Consider the following 20,721-nt stretch of genomic DNA (forward strand, 5'->3'; position numbering starts at 1 on the left):
CACTATGTAACAATGGAGGAAATGTATGTTTTAAAGGACAGCTGTAGCGTCAGGTATGTGAAGGCTGCCATATTTATTTAATTTTAAACAATACCAGTTGCCTGGCAGTCCTGCTGGCCTGTTTGGCTGCAATAGTGTCTAAATAACACAACAAAAACAAGCATGCAGCTAATCTTTTCGGATTTGACAATATCAGAAGCACATGATCTGCTGCATGCTTGTTCAGGGTCTGCAGCTAAATGTATTCGAGGCAGAGGATCAGCAGGACAGCCAGGTAGCTGATATTGCTTAAAAGGAGATAAATATGGCAGCCACCATATAACTCTCGCTACAGTTGTCCTTTAAACAGGATATGATTACTTGTATGAATATAATATTCAGGGCTGTGGAGTCGGAGTTGTGGAGTCGGAGTCAGAGCAATTTTGGGTGCCTGGAGTCGGAGTCGGGAAAAAATGCACCGACTCCGACACCTAATGAATTTGTAACTGTAATTAAAATAGAAAATATGATAAAATGTTCTATTTCTCAGCTAATAGTCATTAAAAATAATGTATATATACAGTAATAGCTGTGCTCAGTCCACAAAAATTAAATAAACCAATCAAAATTAGTTACTTGTACAGCAGTCCCCGTATTTTTAAAGTCAGATATACATATCTGATGGTGAATGTACAGTATATATGATGTGTACACAGGAATCCCTTATATATACTAAATAACGTCTATGCTGTAAGAATAGAGCCTGATGTGTAGCCGTGTCACTAATAGTATGTACCAGGGGAGTAGAAAAAAGGGAACGGGAAAAAGACACCGGGAGCCCGATCTGGTATATTATCTTACATGCGATTCAAGTCAAAGTGTAAGAAAAGATCGCTTATACTCACAAAGCCGGGTTGCATGTAAGGCAGCCACTGTATTTTGCATGTGGGGAAGTACCGTCCCCATTCGGCCTTGTGTTGTTGGTTCGGCGGTCGCTGCTCCTCCGGAAAAGATGACACCTATCAAGGTGTGTCCCCTGGTCCCAGGGGGAGTCTAAATTACGAGAGGGTAGGAGGCGGCCTGGAGGGTACTTAAAGAGTGGTGTTTAGGACAAAATAACGGGTGAATATAAGAAGAAAAGTCTACAGTTAAAACTATATCGATAGAGCTCAATAAATCAGTAAACTGGTAGTGATTGGTATCAATATATACCCTAGACGTAAAACTGACCGTTTGAGCAAGCTATTAATGCGGATAAGAGTATATGGACAGATCCTACCTTAAATAAGTAGTCAGTCCCATTGTGTACGGTAGAAAAAGCTTTAATGAGGCACTTGAAAAAATTACAACGCGTTTCGCGGTTAGAACCGCTTCATCAGGTCGTGTATGACTAAACAAGAAGGAAAAGCACCATCCTAAGAATCACATTTAGTATACAGGAGGGAATGTGCTAGTTGGGTAATGTTACACATTGTACACACAAAGGAGAAAAGTACCCAATATACAGCACCAGACAACTCAATTATATTCCAATTGAAAAATCTTTATTTGATGAAACCTACCATAATAAAAACAATAATAAAAATCACCACATGGTGATAGCAGTGGTATCCATAAATATGTTAATAAATAATGGTCAAACCAGTCAATGAGATTGTCCTAATACTCCAATAATGATATACAAATATAATACATAGGTGAATCACCATGAATAATAATAATCAAGAGTAGGTCCTATATAAGATACATATAACAACCATGAATGAAAAATGGGTCCTGTGGGGAGAGATGCAACGTGATATAGTGGAATAGTAATGAATAAATGAGTGATTTCATGGAGGGACCAGCCCTAAAAACAATGTGCCATAACACCTGGGGTGTAGGAAATTGGGACGCCAAGGTCGCAAAGAATAGTGAGAGCAGAAGGACTTACATGGAGGAGAGATAAGGACGCCTGGATAACCGCCGCCGCCATCAGGTCGTGTAGTGTGCCTTTAAGAGATAGAACAGACAGGGCACTGAGACACAGGAAACTCTTCTCCTTTGTAAGTTACAATAAAAACATAATAAAATCTACTTCCTTAGACAATAAATTACATAAAAGAAAATGAATATAAACACTTATAGTGTCACTAATAGAGATGGTCAATGAGATGGAAATAATTCTGTGTTGATGCTGATTTATGCAAATGTAAGCACTCCCTTTGCTCATGAAATCAAATCATTTGATATGTTGTTAAAATTTGGTTTGGTGACTACTAATTAAATGGTACCTGAGACGGATGAAAAGAAGTGTTATACATACCTAGGGCTTCTTCCAGCCCCCTTCAGGCCAATCAGTCCCTCGCTGTCCTCCTCCACCACCTGGATCTTCTGCTATGAGTCCCGGTAATTCAGCCAGTCAGCACAGTCTGGTTACGTGCCACTTCCACAGCCAGGAGCGTACTGCACCTGCGCAATAGTGCTGCGCAGGTGTAGTATGCTCCCGGCGGCGGAGTGTGTGCATGCGCACTACACCAGACTGGCTCAAGTACCTGGACTCATAGCAGAAGATCCAGGTGGCGGAGGAGGACAGCGAGGGACTGATTAGCCTGAATGGGGCTGGAGGAAGCCCCACTGGTATGTATAAAAACTTTAATTTCATCTGTCTCAGGTTTACTTTGTTACACAGTAGTACTATACTCTACATATGCACTCCCCACAGATATGCAGGGAATCCACTGAGAATGCTGTGCACATTGAACAGAGAGGTGTTGTCTGTCACCCATAAACCTTGTTCAGATTGTGCATGAAGAATGTGTAATAGAGGAAGAATCTCCTCATTCCCCTGCAGAGTACCTGCACATCACTCTTACATGTACCCACAGTTACATTGCCTAGGGCCTGATAGATGTTCTTTGTTCCGGTTTGTACCTTTTACAAGTACTCTTACCAAGGACTAGTTTTAGTCTAAAGGGAATAAATATGGCAGTCTACATATCCTTCTCACTTCAGTCATCTTGTAAAATTCCTAAGTGTTGGCAGTTAAGAGACGAATTTCACGTTACACACTGTTAATCAACAAAATTGTAATATGCAAATTGTCGGAGTCGGTGGAATCCTAAACTGAGGAGTCGGAGTCGGTGGATTTTTGGACCGACTCCACAGCCCTGATAATATTCAGTGGGAAGTCTTGGTGCTCTACACCAGTGTTTCTCAACATTTTATTGTTATGTACCCCTTTTAAAACCCTGTATTTACCAAGTACCCTCTAGCATAGTGAACATTATCACAAGTACCCCTTGACAAATAAATATTTAAGCAAAGTACATGATAATTGGTTCTAAACAATTTCCAAGATTTTAATATTGCTTATAAATAGCTAAAACACTAATATGGTGTTGTTTAAATAAGATTTATCATTTTCTAAAACTCTAAATTTGTTATGCTTGGTTAAGTATATCAAGCCTGAGTACCCCCTGGAACCATCAGAAGTACCGCCTGGGGTATGCGTACCACACGTTGAGAACCTAGGCTCTACAGCAACCTTCATATAAAATACAGTAGTCCTAGTGAATGCTCAGTCGGGGATTTTATCAGGGCTGTTAAGAAGCAGGCTGAGCAGTAAAGGATGAAACAGAGAGCAGGGTAGGTGTTTTCTCTAATGTTCCCATATGGTAAAATACATGAGGGTGCTTCGTCTCTGGTTCACTTTAAGCCAGGGGTCTCAAACTCAATTTACCCGGGGGCCGCAGGAGGCAAAGTCAGGATGAGGCTGGGCCGCATAAGGGAGTTCACGTGTCCCCGCCGCAAAACGAGGGCTGCAGAGCCCCCAAATCGCCCCGGGGGCAATCCGCCGGCATTTCCTGGAAGGGGCAGAGCTTTCAGCTTCAGCTCTGCCCCTCCTGACGTCAATCGCGGCGGATCGCCGCCTCTGCCCGCCCACTCTAAACATAAAAAAAAAAATTGGGAAAATAGGAAAAAATGCCCGGAATCTTCATACAGCCATATTACGGCTGTATAGCGATCCCTGGCCAAAGCGCTGCGGCTGCGTATGGACCCCCTGGAAACTCTGTCAGGAAATGTATTGCTCTTTCTTTTGATACATGTAAAATTACACTACCGTTAGGCTTGCTACTAAAAGTGACATTTACCGCATTTAAAAGTATACTATTTTCCTTCGAAACTTTAAAATCGATTTTCTCAAGAACTATAAGGTCTTTTTGAAAAATTGTTTTTTCCTCTTATTCCTAATGATCTCCTTAACATATCCTGCAAATTTAGGGTTTCTAGCATTTAAGGTGGATTTGCTATTAACCATTAAAGTCGGCGGGTTTTTAAATGTGTATTTTTTTCCTTTGCAACTTTAAAATCGATTTTCTCAAAAACTATAAGGCCGATTTGAAAAATTTTTTTTTCCTCTTGTAGCCACTGGGGGCCCCTACAAGCTCTGGGGCCCTGGGGCCACAAAATATTGTATCGCGGGCCGCAAATGGCCCGCGGGCCGCGAGTTTGAGACCCCTGCTTTAAGCAATACCAGTTGCCTGACTATCCTGCTGATACTCTGCCTCTGATACTTTTAGCCATAAACCCTGAACAAGCATGAAACATGTCAGGTCTTTCTGACATTGTCAGATCTGATAAACTTGTTACTGATGTAATTCAGACACTACTGCAGCCAAATATACCAGCTGGGCTGCCAGGCAACTGGTATTGTCTAACTACTCTAGCTTTTAGGCCGTAGCTCCTATGTCCAAAAATGCATGCTGGACGTAGGAGCTACGTCCATGAAAAAAACAGAGCCGCGAGGGTTCGCAGGACCACAACCACCGAGGTGCACAGGGCCGCCCGTTAGCCGGGAGATCAATGAATGGGAACACAGTTCCCATCCATTGATCTAAGTCCCTGTTAGAACAATCGTTCTTCTATGGAGAAGCCACAATCGTTCTGTTACACATCCCCTCTTCACTTCTTGTAAGCGGGAAGCCCCCCCCCCCCAAAAAAAAAAATATTGTGGCCAAATAGTAAAGCTACATCTCCATACATTTTTTTTTAAATGAATAGACACAATTTTACATTTAAAATTAACTGCTTACCTCACACACACCCAAAAATACCCAAATCAAATTTTTAAGTAAAAAAAAAAACCATAAATGGCTACCTAAGGCCCGGTTCACACTAGCGTTTTGATGAAATACTTACCGGTGGCACGGGTCCGTTCCGTTGTGAGAACATCCGTTCGCCATCAGGAGGCCATCAGGATCCGGTCACGTTCAGTTTTTAGAGGGGCCTGGAAGGTCTGGAAAAGCGCTGGAGTCCTTCTTGGGGAGAGCCTGCTGTGCGGACACCTTCCTCCTCGTCCCGTGGGGCCCTGCGTTTGGATGATCAGTTCCTTCTGTCCTCCGCTGTGTTCTGGAGAGGCTGGGGGCTGTCCGGCGCTGTGCACGTCCACGTGGCCGCCTGCATCATAGAGAACCCCACAGGAAGTGGGGTAGGACGTCCGGCTTTCATCCGGAAGTGTGTTGTGCACTTCCGTTTCCCCTCAGTTCCTGTTGTGCTGGATTTCTTGTCCGGATCCGGTCCGGCGGCGGTGGATAGAGGACCGGTCCGGAAAATTGGAGCATGTTGGAAAATTCTGGACCGCAGGCCAGACCGGATCCGGAGGAACGGACGAGTGCGCACGGGTCCATTGATTAACAATGGACCCTTAATCGTCCCTCCAGCTGCGGTCCGAAAATAAACGCCAGTGTGAACCGGGCGTAAGGGTCTGAACTTTTTTAATATGCATGTCAAAGAGGGTATATTACTATTCTTATTTTGAATTATAAGCTTGTAAATAGTGATGGACGCAAAGCCTTCCTTGCCGCAATAGCAGCATAGGGGGCGATATTGTGGCTGGGAACGCGAAGAATCACTCGCGTTCCCAGCCTGACAGCCGGTGACGGTGAAACCGGAAGTAGCCGCCGGCGGGGACAGGAGGATCGGAGGGACACGGCGAGGGCACCGATTAGCTGCAGGGGGCTGAGGGAAGCCCCAGGTGAGTAAAACTTTTTTAATTTTTTTATGCTCAAGGTTCACTTTAAGGGATATAAATAAATCGTCAGCCTCAATATTACTATCACCTCGGGTTCACTTTAAAGGATACCAGGGGCCATATTCAATTCACCTTTTCACCTGAGTTTTCTCCTAGGTGAAATTTTCAAACTTGTCAATAAAATGCCTTTTTAAACAACCAGCAAGCAAACAAATACTCAAAATAATTTTTATAGTACTTTTACACTTACTTTTTGGTACTTTTACAATTACAAAGTGCTAAAAAGTTATTATAAATCGAAGATGAAAAATTTTCTCCTAGGAGAAAACTCAGGTGAAAAAGTGAATTGCATATGGCACCAGGACTCAAATCTTTTTTGAGAAATGGGGGGAGCAGGCATATACTGTTACCTGTGCTGATACCTACCGCTCCCCCTGTTCTCCTCTTAGCCCACCCATAACCGACCTAGTCGCCCCCCTATTTCTCGAAAAGATTTGAGGTCTGGTATCCTTTAAGTTACGTATTCCCTTAGAATGCATTGTATCCGGAGCCTTTTGTCTGTTTAGGTACGCATCTAACCCAGTATGCCGTTAATTTTGCCTTATTCTTAGTATCTTCAGCGCTCCTGTCGCTTTTTGTGGAAATTAAAGGACAACTGAAGTAAGAAGATTATCGAGGCTAGCATATTTATTTCTTGGCGATATTGAAGGTTATACACGTCAATACAAAACATGCTGTGAAGGGTATTGATGTACATACACGTCACTACTCTCCTGCACTGTATACTAGACCTTTGCTTGACACAGTTTGGCAACTTACAGGGAAAAAAAAGTCATAAAAATTAATTGGATCACTATTTGCACTGAAATCCTGGGGAAATTGAATGCCGGGGTGGTTAAGCAATACCAGTTGCCTGGCATCTCTGCGGATCTGTTTGGCTGTAGTAATGTCTGAATCACACTAGAAACAAGCATACAGCTAATCTTGTCAGATCTGACAATGGCCTCAATTCACTAAGCTTATCTCCTGTCTTTAATAACTCTTCTAGCTCTTGTTACCATGGTGATAAGGCATGTAGTATTCAGGAAACATTTTACCTCAGTCAAACCTAATGTTAACTCTTCTGTCTTTAAGTTAACTCTTCAACCCTTAAAATAACTCCAGAGTTAAAGACAGGCTGTTCATTAACTGCATGTGAAAATAACTACAGAGGAGGTAACTTAACTACAGAGGAGGTAACTTAACTACAGAGGAGGTAACTTAACTACAGAGGAGGTAACGTAAGGAATGAAGAGATAAGATAACTCTCTCACTGTGTGGAGGTAAGTTTTCTCTTGCCTTATTATCTCCAGCATGATCTTAGTGAATTGAGGCCAATAGCCTCAATTCACTAAGATCATGCTGGAGATAAGGCAAGAGAAAACTTACCTCCACATAAGAGAGAGTTATCTTATCTCTTCATTCCTTAAGTTACCTCCTCTGTAGTTAAGTTACCTCCTCTGTAGTTAAGTTACCTCCTCTGTAGTTAAGTTACCTCCTCTGTAGTTAAGTTACCTCCTCTGTAGTTAAGTTACCTCCTCTGTAGTTAAGTTACCTCCTCTGTAGTTATTTTCACATGCAGTTAATGAACGGCCTGTCTTTAACTCTGGAGTTATTTTAAGGGTTGAAGAGTTAACTTAAAGACAGAAGAGTTAACTTTAGGTTTGCCTGAGGTAAAATGTTTCCTGAATACTACATGCCTTATCACCATGGTAACAACTCTAGAAGAGTTATTAAAGACAGGAGATAAGCTTAGTGAATTGAGGCCAATGACACATAAAGCTGCAGGAAAACATGACCTCTGCATACTGGCTGCTGTCTACAGGCAACACCGACCCTTCTCACTCTTGTGTTTGTCTCTGCAGAGAGCAGCGAGGATGATGATGGAGCCTCTGTGGTCCGGAGAAAGAAGAGAGAATTCAGTAACCCCATGGTGCAGAGGGTACGCATTCTTATGTATATATAGTTAAAGAGAATCTGTATTGTTAAAATCGCACAAAAGTAAACATACCAGTGCGTTAGGGGACATCTCCTATTACCCTCTGTCACAATTTCGCCGCTCCCTGCCGCATTAAAAGTGGTTAAAAACAGTTTTAAAAAGTTTGTTTATAAACAAACAAAATGGCCACCAAAACAGGAAGTAGGTTGATGTCCAGTATGTCCACACATAGAAAATACATCCATACACAAGCAGGCTGTATACAGCTTTCCTTATGAATCTCAAGAGATCATTTGTGTGTTTCTTTCCCCCTGCAGCTATCTTCCACTGAAGTGTCAGGCTGTTTCTTCCTGCAGAGTGCAGACAGCTCTGCCTGTATGTAATTCCTCAGTATGTGAAAGCCCAGCCAGCTCAGAGGAGGATTTATCCAACTTGTAAAAGAGAAGAGAGAAGCTGCCCTAATCTAAATAATACACAGGCAGTGTGCAGAGAGGGGCCTGGAGGGGGGAGATGCATCTCAGAATTACAACACTGAAGAACTTGGCAGCCTTCCAGACACAGGCCTAACAAGTCTGACAAGAGAGAGATAAGTTGATTTATTACAGAGATGGTGATAGTAGAACGTGCTGCAGTAAGCCAGAACACATTAGAATAGCTTTTGGAACTTGTAGGATGATAAAAAACAGGATGCAATTTTTGTTACGGAGTCTCTTTAATACACTGCAGTGTTTTACAGAGAACATAAAACTAATCCCCAGGTAAGACCTGCTGAAACATCTCCTAGAACAGAGATAGGTGTCCAGAATCTTGCATGTTTTTCTTTGGCTATTACCTTGCTAAGTAACTTGATGCTTCACATCACTAACTGTCCCTCAGAAGCTCTTGCAGTGTAATGTCCCTGCCACGGTCTTGGCCCAACTTAGGAAAGGGCTGATAAAGCAGCTAATATGGTTTTGTGATACTGGAGGACTCCCATTCTCAGAATGTATTCTGTGCACACACTCCATGCAGAAAGGCATGCCTGAGATTTGAACCTGGGAAACCAGCTGTGCAAGCTGAGAGTGCCAACTTCTTAGCAGCCATACTGTGTACTAGGGCTGAACGATTTATCGGTTTTAAACCGAAATCGTGATTTTCGGTAAGCTGTTCACGTGATCGTCAAAGCTGCGGTTTTCTTGAGGTTTTCTCTGGGCCGCCGCTGGTACGTGCTCTGCTCTTGGCCCCCTCTTCCAGTAAGTCCCAATCCCCTTCGCTGCATTGCCCAGCGGTAAGCCTCTGTACAGTGGTATCGAGCGTTGCCCAGTAACAGCAGCCGCCAGGAAGTGATGTCACTTCCTGTTACAGGCCCCACCGTTGCTGAGCATCACTCAGTGCCTCTACACAACGGCTCACGGCAATGCGGCGAGGGGTATTGGGACTTCCTGGAGGAAGGGCAGGGAGCAGAGCAGGTACCAGTGGCTGCGAGGTGGAGACTAGAGGGGGGGGATCTGCAATAGGGCTGAACGATTTATCGGCTTTAAACCAAAATCATGATTTGGAGCAAGATGATCACGTGATCGTCAAAGCTGCAGTTTCCCCGGCGCTCGAGAACGGTACTTTAGTCCTCCTCCTGAAGTCTGCTGTGCAGTAACAGGTCGCCGCTCCATGCTCAGTAGCAGCGGCTCTCAACACTTGCGGAGGCTCACTCTCTCCTTCCGCCTATGTCATTGGCTTACTGAATAGGAACAGCCGTGATGTGACCCTGGTCTCCTGTGTCACAGGTGGTTCCCTTAACCAGTACACTATTCAGCTACTTTTGTATGAGGACGGGGCTCAAGCCCTTGGGTGTCATTTCAGAGCCAAGTCCTATACAGTAGCATGGTTGTGGAGAACAGCAGACTTCTGGTGAGCGCTGGACTGTATGATCTCAGATAAGATCAAGGGTAACGGAAATGGTATTAGTAGTCTGCACACCAAACGTCTATTAGGGTCAAGCTTTTATTGCATAAGTATTGCCAACTTTTTTACTATAGGCTTTACCCACGCCCAAATTTCCCGGCATCTTTTCCAACAGAGGCCTCTGATCATACCTCACTCCATTTGTGGCCCTGTGCCGGGATCACTGACTGTAGATTCGGAGGAGTACTAGCAGAGGATGTTAGACTGTCTGCTGTGGCCAATCAGAGATCTTGGGGTGTGCCATGGGCATGGAGGGGGTGTGGTCATCCCTCCATGACATTGTGTGTTGTAGGTGAAGGGTCCTAGGGGCACTGTATGTCACAATTCATATTTTCATGCCATGTTTGGTGTGCGGGAGGTCACTATACCACTGCTGTACAGAAGAGTTGCTAGCCGGCAGGCTTATTGAATGAAGTTTTGCAAATAGATATTCAATTCACTGTTGCTTTACAGATGTAGAATGACGGCTTGAAACCTTTTTGTTTCGGGCAGGAAATAAGTCAGACTTTATTGCCTTTTATATACAGATATGCTGCATAATGACAGCACCTCATGCACAGGTCATGGCATTACTGCATCCGTAATACAATGTACAGCTTCCTAATCCATGTTGTGTGTTCTTTTTGCAGACGAAGCAGAGCACCAGGGAGCAAGCTGAATACAAGGCCAGCAGCAGTGAGGAAGAGGAAGCCTCCTCCAAGTCCATAACAGTCTCCTACAAATCCACAAGATCAGCGGTGAGACACCTGCATTTATTACTGAACCACAGCTAGAAATTACTTCTGTTACTGGCCAATCACACCCTTTCTTCTTCAGCTCTTATCCAATCCAATCCTCTTGCTTGGACACGTCAGGTCTAAGTAGGAAGTAGTCTTTTTATTTCTTTTTTTTGTATTCATGTGAAATAGAAGAGCTTAAAGCTCAGCTCCTGCTCTGTTTCTGTAAGTAGGAAAGGACTAGAACCTTTATCCTTTAGGCTACTTACACACCAGGACGTTGCGTTTTACACTATATTGGGCTCTGTCTTTTTGTTTTGTTTTGTTTGTTCAAATAACTGCACTGGGGCAAGGCTTGATTTACTATAAGTCACTGTAGGCACGTGTCTACAGGCGCCTGATGATAGAAAGGTGGCTCACTCCCTAAAAGCCTCTATCCTTCCTACCCTATAATGACAGTGTAAATGAGAGGTTACGCATACTGCTCTCTGCATTCCACTAACAAGATCTTCCTTCAGTCAGGTGCACCTCTAGCTACTTAATACTGAGGTCCCTATAGCTACATAATACTTGAGGGAACCTCTAGCTACTTAATACTTGAGGGTACTTCTGCCTACCTAATACTAGCGGGCACCTGTAGCTACCTGATGGGCATTGGGAAAGAGAAGGAAGGGAGAAGTGACCGCTGGGACAGTCAGCACACTTGCGGTGCGGTTTGGTGGGGTTTTGTAGGTGTGAAGTCTAGGATGCCAGGACATCTCTGCCTATAGGATTCTGTGAGATAAATCCAGGCCTGCATGGCTCACTGGGGAGGGAGAGGGTACATGTACATTAGGGGGGACAGCGGCCAGGGTTTCTGTCACGTTTATTGTTTACAATTATCACATGCTGCCACCTCTGCGCACCCAATGAGTATGTTCGCCCAAGATTTTACGGCATGTTGGATCGATGCATGTAACCAGTTTCGACTCAAAATTGGTTACATCAATAGGGCATGCTTTTTGTTGGCACCCGTTTTCATCCGATTCGACAATTATCGAGTCGGATGGTCGATCGGCTGCCAAATCTATAGATGTATGGCCACTTTTATAAAAACCCTGCACTGTTTATTTCCTGGTATCATGGGAGCACAGAAAGGGGTAACCTCCAGTGTATTCATATTCGCTCAGAACAATAGCACTGCTGATATCGCCGATTTCCACTTGCTGTTGAGCCCTAATTAGACAGGCTAATCTCTCCAGAGACACACACACAATTATTTTCTCAGCAACTACATGTGTTTTCCATCTGCCTCTATAATATGTATCTTCTTGTTCCCGTCTCCCTCCCAGAAACCAGTAGGCCCTGACGACATGGGTGCCACTGCCACGTATGAACTGGACACAGAGAAGGACAAGGACGCCCAGGCAATATTTGAAAGAAGCCAGAAAGTTCAAGAGGTAAGATGGAATTTTTAGGCTCTTTTTAAACTATTTAAAATCCTATTTAACCACTTTGTCCTCCTTGACGTATAAAAACGTCAAGGAGGACAGGCGCGCTCCCGCGGCCAATCGCACGCGTGCACGCGCACTCCCGGCCGCGGAGTCGGTAGCCACGGAATCAATTTATCGGGCTATGGAGCCCGATCATTGATTCCTCTCCCCCGCTGAAAAAGCGACAGCTTCTCTCGGAAGCTCCGCTCTTTCTGAAGCTGTGTCCCTCTAAGCGTACATTGTACGCTTAGAGTGACGTCATGTAAAAAAAATCGAGATTGCCATCTTGTGGCCAAAAAGTAAAACTACAAGTAAATTCCCAAAAACATTACAATACACCAATATTTCCCCAAATTAAACACTTTTATATCCCACCCTCCCAAAAATGCCCAAATAAAATGTTTAATAAAAAAAAACAAAAAAAACATTACTATAAAAAAAAAAAAAACATAAATATTTACCTAAGGGTCTAAACTTTTTAAATATCTATGTAAAGATGAAATATTTCTCTCTATTTTTTTTTTTTATAAGCTTGTAAATAGTGATGTATGCAAAACGGAAAAAATGCTCTTTTATTTCCAAATAAAATATTGTCGCGATACATTGTGATAGGGACATAATTTAAATGGTGAAATAACCGTGACAAATGGGCAATAACAATACGTGGGTTTTAATTATGGAGGCATGTATTGTATTAAAACTATAATGGCCGAAAACTGACAAATAATGAATTTTTTAATTTTTTTTCTTATTCTTCCTGTTAAAATGCATTTACAGTAAAGTGGCTCTTAGCAAAATGTACCACCCAAAGAAAGCCGAATTGGTGGCGGAAAAAACAAGATATAGATCAGTTCATTGTGATAAGTAGTGATAAAGTTATAGGCTAATGAATGGGAGGTGAACATTGCTCGGATGCATAAGCTGAAAACGACTGAGATGTTAAGTGGTTAAAGTTAGCCTAGAGTTGACCATAAAAGTCAATTTATCCTTTTTCTATCTTCGTTAGTGGAGTGCTGTAATCTCATTTGTCAAACTCTGGGTAAAGCAAACCTAACAAGGATGGTGTGGATTTGCATCGCTGTTTGAGTGGAGATGGGAGGAGGAATAGCTTCGCATCCAGGTTGAGCTTCGAGCGGCTCTGTTAAAGACGTATTATCACAATAGTTAAAGGGACTCTGAGCAGGACCGGAAATGCCCATATGAACTTACCTGGGGCTTCTTCCAGCCCCTTGTAGTCTGTGAGGTCCCCCGGCATCCTCTGGGCTCTCTTCGTTCTTCTGCTGGCGGCTGTGTTAGCCCAGTGACCTTTAAGGAGTCATGCGCATGCGCGTCTCCTCTGTGCGCCCGCCGCTGTGAGCATTCTGCACATGTGCAGTTCTTGAAATAATGAATCGCAGGTGTGCAGAGGAGCCGCGCAGGTGCACAAGACTCCTCATGTAGTCAGCAGGCTAACAGAGCCGCCAGAGGAATGGAGGGAACCGAGGGACCTCACAGACTACGAGGGGCTGGAAGAAGCCCCAGGTAAGTTCATATGAGCATTTTCAGCTCCTGCTCAGGGTCCCTTTTAAAGGGAACCTAAACTGAGAAGGATGTGGATTTTCCTTTTAAAATAATACCAGTTGCCTAGCAGTCTTGCTGATCCTGTGTCTCTAATACTTTCAGCCGCAGCCCCTGAACAAGCATGCAGATCAGGTGCTCTGACTGAAGTCAGACTGGATTAGCTGCATGCTTGTTTCAGGTGTGTGATTCAGCCACTACTGCAGCCTAAGAGATCAGCAGGTCTGCCAGGTAACTGGTATTGTTTAAAAGGAAACCTCCATATCCCTCTCAGTTTAGGTTCCCTTTAATGCAGCCGTGATCACACATCTTTACAAATGCTCTGCAGCTTTCAGATGTAAAAAATTGTATAATGAATTGAAATCAGCCCTGCTGATAATGGCATCCAGACTTGCATACCAAATCTTCATAATTCTGCATCAACTTGGAATGTTTTACATTTTATTGAGCATCTCTAATTTCCAGTTGTATAGTAGTCTTTGCCTGGGTCATATCAGATCTTTGTTCCATACCCATGCAAAATATGTGAATGTCTGGCACTTTTTTTCCCCAATAAACCCAGGACATCCTCATTTGATTAAAAAAAACTCTCAGTGCTCGAGACTGAACGGAAATACTGCTAGATCACTAACCCTTCATCAGGCCCCACTAAGCTGCATTATTTCCCAGATAAGGGCTGCAATCTTTTACTGCAAAATAGCAGACAGTGGTTAAAAGGAACCTGAGGTGTGAGACCTATGCAAGCTGTCATATTTATTTGCTTTTAAACAATACCAGTTGCCTGGCTGCCCTGCTGATCTTTCTGGTCATTAGAGTCTAAATCGCACACCTGAAACAAGCATGCAGCTAATCTTGCCAGATTGGTCCTAGACATCTGATCTGCATGCTTTTTCAGGGACTATAGTCTAGTACACAATTTCAGTTATGATTGGCCAATCACTGACCAATTTTACCACCTAAATAAACCGATATTGAATACTATGAGCAGATTGTGTAGTAAACCCTCATACTACATAGAGGTGGTAAAATTTGTCAGTGATTGGTCAATCATAATTGTAAGTGTGTACAGGGCTTAAAGTATTAGATGCAGAGGATCAGCAGGACAGCCAAGCAACTGGTATTGCTTAAAAGGAAATAAACATGGCAGCCTCCATATCCTCCTCATCTCAGGTTCCCTTTAAATACTTCATTCCGGGTGTGCTGGATGACCTGTGATATATCACCACCGGAGAGGGTTTGAAACCTCTAGGGTTGCCTTAGTAATTGAATCCCACCTTCTCTATACATTCCTCTAATGTTTTCTGTTTGTTTCCTCGGTCATCAGGAGCTGAAAGGAAAAGAGGACGATAAGATCTATCGTGGAATTCATAATTATCAGAAGTTTGTCAAGCCTAAAGATACGTCTCTGGGGAATGCGTCTTCTGGTATGGTGAGGTATGCCAGCCCATCACTGATCATCTTCTGGGGAACTACACCTGCTTGATTAAACCTGGCCTAGGTGGCTGATAAGGACCACTGCGGGCAAGCATCTAGCATGTGGAAAGCAACCTTCGAGCACTCTCAGAGCGCCAGTGAGCAGTCAGTGGTGGATCAACTTACCATGTGCTGCCAAGGTCATTGTTCACCTCACTCACCCCACCTGCTCAGTGCTGTTTTATTGGCCTCCTCCATAGCAACAGAACTATGCCTGCAGGCTAGCGAGGCGTCTATACAGCCTCCTGAGGCATGGTGTCCCGGGGCAACAGTCTCAGCACTTCCACTTCTGCTATTCTTATTGCAAGTTATTTGCTTTCATGTTATACTTCTATCACTATGATTCTGATTATCAAACTGACATTCCTCATTTTCACTGTTAATGTGTTTCATCCAGGAAAGGCCCAATTAGGGCACCCGAACATCTGCGAGCCACTGTGCGGTGGGATTACCAGCCTGACATCTGCAAAGATTACAAGGAGACGGGATTCTGTGGGTTTGGAGGTGAGAACTCCTAAGAATGGCAATCCATAATTCCTGTTTGCATAGCCTCCGCTGTAAGCTGCCACTCTGATTCCTGTACTACTCGTATACTGGTCTTGCCTGCTTCAGGGCCAGTGCAGCCAGTACCCCGGAACATGTATGCAATGCAGGAGACTGGCAGACCCCATCTGAGTCTCTAAACTTAATATGAAACATATACCCATGGATAAGCCCTGACCCGCACCCCACTTTTAGCCTAAAACATAGGGCAAAAGCTATGACCCGACGAAAGGCCGCCGCCGTAGTCCTCCATGCAGAGCGCACGTTGGTGGCTGCAGTGCGTGTTAAGGCGTGGTGACGCATATATTTCTACCTGTCCTTGCTCCAGTTGCAATGTCTCCCCAGCAGCTTCTAAGCTGCCCAGTAGAGCTCCAGGTTACCGTCATGTGACTGCAATGAGCCTGGAGCTCTAGTGGCCAGTTGAGAAATTGCTTGGGAGACACGTGGATGAAAGCCGGAGCGACGACTGGTAGATATACAAGCGGCAACACGCTCCAATGTCCAGTGCCAGCTCTGCATATGGGGCTCCCGCACATATCGGCTTACTGGTAGTGATGTTCAGCTTGTATGCATTTGTATGTCCGTGTGTACTGTATGTATATTTTTTATTTGCCTTCCTATGTTTCAAATCACTTTACACTGTATATTTTGTTTCGACCAGATAGCTGCAAATTCCTTCATGACCGCTCTGACTACAAGCATGGGTGGCAGCTGGAGCGAGAGCTGGAAGAGGGGCGATACGGAGCCAACGGTGAGAGATTCCTTCACATGCATCACACTACTAACAGGTCACACTGGGGCTCTTCACTGCTCAGCAGTCAGGGAGCGGATGGGAAACCAGCCCAATGTGAAATGGGGAAGGGTTGCCTTTGGATGCTTTACCATCCCAGTTTCTAACCACTGGTAGGCACCTTGGGGGGGGGGGGGAGGAGGGTGCACATCACCGTGGTTACCGACACTGAGCAGTATTGTAGGGTAGTCCTGAGTTAGTTTGTACTAGCTCTGCTGGGTGTTTTTTTTACTTTGATGTGGGCTTTAAAGGACAACTGAAGTGACAGGAATACGGAGGCTGCCATATTTATTTGCTACACAAAACTAGTTGCCTGGCAGCCCTGCTGATGTAATTGGCTGCAGTAGTGAGTGAATCAGACCAGAAACAAGCATGCAGCTAATCTTGGCAGATTTGACAGTAATGTCAGAAACGCCTGATCTGCTGCATGCTTGATCAGGGTCTATGGCTAAAAGTGTTAGACGCAGAAGATCAGCAGGATAGCCAGGCAACTGGTATTGTTTAACAGGAAATAAATATGGAAGCCTCCATATCTCTTTTTATATCTCTATCTCTATTCCTTTAAAGAGGAACTCCAGTGAAAATAATGTAATAAAAAAGTGCTTCATTTTTACAATAATTATGTATAAATGATTTAGTCAGTGTTTGCCCATTGTAAAATCTTTTAAATACCTGATTTACATTCTGACATTTATCACATGGTGACATTTTTACTGTTGACAGGTGATGTAGCTGCTGCATGCTTTTTTGACATTTGGAAACAGCTGTAAACAGCTATTTCCCACAATGCAACAAGGTTCACAGACAGGAAACTGCCAGGAGTACCACGGTGCTCAGTTTCCTGTGGGAGGGGCTTCACCACAATATCAGCCATACAGCGCCCCCTGATGGTCTGTTTGTGAAAAGGAATAGATTTCTCATGTAAAAGGGGGCATCAGCTACTGATTGGGATAAAGTTCAATTCTTGGTCGGAGTTTTTCTTTAAATCGGTTGGTGTATTTAAGACTGCTTGGGAAAAAATAACTGGTGGAGAGCACTACAGGACGTGATAGTATTAAATAAGCACTAATGCAGACATATAAAATGTTGCACTTATTTAAGTATTTATGTAGCGCCGACATATTCCGCAGCGCTGTACAGAGTATATTGTCTTGTCACCTAACTGTCCCTCAGAGGGGCTCACAATCTAATCCCTACCATAATCTTATGTCTATGTATATATTGTGTAATGTATGGATCGTAGTATAGGGCCAATTTAGGGGAAGCCAATTAACTTATCTCTATGTGTTTGGGGTGTGTGTGTGGGGGGGGGGGGACCGGAGTGCCCGGAGGAAACCCACACAGACACAGGGAGAACATACAAACTCCTTGCAGATGTTGACTTATGTCATCATATTCTTTTCTTATGCTGTGCAGATGAAGAGAACTACGAAGTGAGTAGTGATGATGAGGACCTGCCTTTCAAATGCTTCATCTGCAGAGAGTCCTTCAAAAACCCAATTATAACAAAGTAAGTGGGCTGCTAAGAATAACATTCGTGCAAATTCGACCTATTTCTTTGTGATTCCCAAAAGATTAATTTCTCCACCCTGCTGCCTTCACACATCACGCGAATGCCCCCCAGGTGGAAAGGCCCTTGAGATGTCAAAGGACAACTGAAGACAAGCTCTGTATTTGGAGGCTGCCATATTTATTTCCTTTTAAACAATGCAAATGTCATGGCTGGCCTGCACTACTTCTCTCTGTGAAAGAATATGAGGCACCTCCCACCTACAGATGACACAATCTCTTAGTGTTTGCAAAGGCAGAAAACTGCCATGGCAGTTTTTCAGAAAATGGGTGTAGTTAATCAACAAAACCAGGATTTGGCACCAGGGCTGTGGGGTCGGTACAAAAATCATCCTACTCCGCAGTTTAGAAAACTCTTTCCCCAGGTACCCAAAGTTATTCTGACAACTTAGCCTAAATCTTACCAGGGCTGTGGAGTTGGTACAAAACTGAAAAACCATCCGACTCCTCAGTTTATTGAAACCACTGACATCAGGTACCCAAAATTCCTCCGACTCCACAACTCTGTTTGGCAAGTGGTAATTTTTTTCCAGTCACACTGTTATAACTTGTGGTAATTGTGTGTTTGTATTTGTATATGCCTTTGGTATCAGAAGTGCTTCAGAAGATTGGCAGCTCTGTACTGTCCATGTGCAAGCATACTAGTGCATGCTCAGTTTGGAGCAGCCAGTCTTCCAAAGCCTTCCGAGGGCTCCCAGAGGTGACAAATTCAAATGGGGGACAGTCCTGGAGCTAGGACACAGAGAGAGAGGACTGAGAAGGATCTATAGGATCCAGAACCTTCCTTCTCCTTAAGGGAGTATCTGTATGTTTCTTCCCAGGTCGCTACCGTATTACTTTAACCACTTCAGGATTCTGCGTACGCATAAGTACGCCCCTGAATTCTGAAGCGGTTTCCGTGGATACAGCCGCTCGAATGAGCGGCCGTTCCATGTCAGTTCACGGAGGGTGTCTCCGTGAACACCCTGCGAGCCTCCGATCGCGGCTCGCAGGGTAAATGTAAACAGGCGGGGAAGATCTTCCCCGCTGTTTACATACATACGGCGCTGCTGCGCAGCAGCGCCGTGACGGAGATCGGTGATCCCCGGCCTCTGATTGGCCGGGGATCGCCGGCATCTGATAGGCTAAAGCCTATCCTATCCGGCGCCGCACACAGAGGACGGGAGAGGGAGGGAAGGAGGCAGAGGGAGGACTAGTGCTGCGGAGGGGGGCTTTGAGGAGCCCCCCCCGCTAGGCACAGCAGCGCAGCGGCGATCAGACCCCCCCCCAGCAGGACATCCCCCTAGTGGGGAAAAAAGGGGGGAGGTCTGATCGCCCTGCCTGATTTCTGATCTGTGCTGCGGGCTGAAGAGCCCCCGCAGCACAGATCAGCCAAACCACCCGGAATCCGAAAGTGGTTAAACGACACCTGAAGTGAAATGTATAGGGAAGCTGCCATATTTATTTAAACACTACGGCCTAGTGCACACCAGAGCGGTTCTGCTGCGGTTTGCGATCCGCTTGCGGGTGCGGATCCGCTAGGGTAATGTATTTCAATGGGCTGGTGCACACCAGAGCGGGAGGCGTTTTGCAGAAACGCATACTCCCGGGCTGCTCCAGATTTTGGATTGCGGAGGCGTTTCTGCCTCAATGTTAAAGAGAATCCGTAACAAAAATTGCATCCTGTTTTTTATCATCCTACAAGTTCCAAAAGCTATTCTAATGTGCTCTGGCTTACTGCAGCACTTTCTGCTATCACAGTCTCTGTAATAAATCAACTTATCTCTCTCTTGTCAGACTTGTCGGCCTGTGTCTGGAAGGCTGCCAAGTCCTTCAGTGTTGTGGTTCTGTGATGCATCTCCCCCCTCCAGGCCCCTCTCTGCACACTGCCTGTGTATTATTTAGATTAGAGCAGCTTCTCTCTTCTCTCTTATCTTTTCAAGCTGGATAAATCCTCCTCTGAGCTGGCTGGGCTTTCACATACTGAGGAATTACATACAGGCAGAGCTGTCTGCACTCTGCAGGAAGAAACAGCCTGACACTTCAGTGGAAGATAGCTGCAGGGGGAAAGAAACACACAAATGATCTCTTGAGATTAAATAGGAAGGCTGTATACAGCCTGCTTGTGTATGGATGTATTTTCTATGTGTGGACATACTGTACATCAACCTACTTCCTGTTTTGGTGGCCATTTTGTTTATAAACAAACTTTTTAAAACTGTTTTTAACCACTTTTAATGCGGCGAGGAGCGGTGAAATTGTGACAGAGGGTAATAGGAGATGTCCCCTAACGCACTGGTATGTTTACTTTTGTGCGATTTTAACAATACAGATTCTCTTTAAGTATAGGAAAACCGCAAACCGCTCTGAAAAACGGCACTTCAGAGCGGTTTGCCAGGCGGTTTTTGTTACAGTAGCTGTTCAGTAACAGCTTTACTGTAACAATACATGAAATCTACTACACCAAAAACGCTTCACAAAACTGCAAAATGCTAGCTGAAACGCTACGGAAAAAGAAGAAAAAGCGTTTCAAAATCTGCTAGCATTTTGCGGATCTGCTAGCGGGTTTTGGTGTACACCAATTTGCAATGCTTAAAAGGAAATAAGTATGGCACCCTCCATATCCCTATCACTTCAGGTGTCCTTTACCAGCTAAGATACAAAACTTCTGCAACACTAACATCTGGTTGTCTAATGTGTGATTCTTCTCTACT

At 44.4% G+C, this 20,721-nt stretch overlaps 1 protein-coding gene across 1 annotated transcript in view; it reads left to right on the top strand.

The window, feature by feature from the left end:
* Nucleotides 1-20,721, top strand: part of RNF113A (ring finger protein 113A) — a 33,832-nt gene that overhangs the window by 8,213 nt on the left and 4,898 nt on the right. Inside the window, exons 2-8 of the mRNA XM_068264255.1 lie at nt 7,897-7,973; nt 10,538-10,645; nt 11,956-12,063; nt 14,978-15,087; nt 15,524-15,630; nt 16,331-16,420; nt 17,876-17,969. Coding sequence (XP_068120356.1) covers nt 7,897-7,973; nt 10,538-10,645; nt 11,956-12,063; nt 14,978-15,087; nt 15,524-15,630; nt 16,331-16,420; nt 17,876-17,969 — 694 coding nt within the window. The remainder of the gene's footprint in view (nt 1-7,896; nt 7,974-10,537; nt 10,646-11,955; nt 12,064-14,977; nt 15,088-15,523; nt 15,631-16,330; nt 16,421-17,875; nt 17,970-20,721) is intronic.

Source organism: Hyperolius riggenbachi, chromosome 12 (assembly GCF_040937935.1).
Source record: "Hyperolius riggenbachi isolate aHypRig1 chromosome 12, aHypRig1.pri, whole genome shotgun sequence".
NCBI lineage: Eukaryota > Metazoa > Chordata > Amphibia > Anura > Hyperoliidae > Hyperolius > Hyperolius riggenbachi.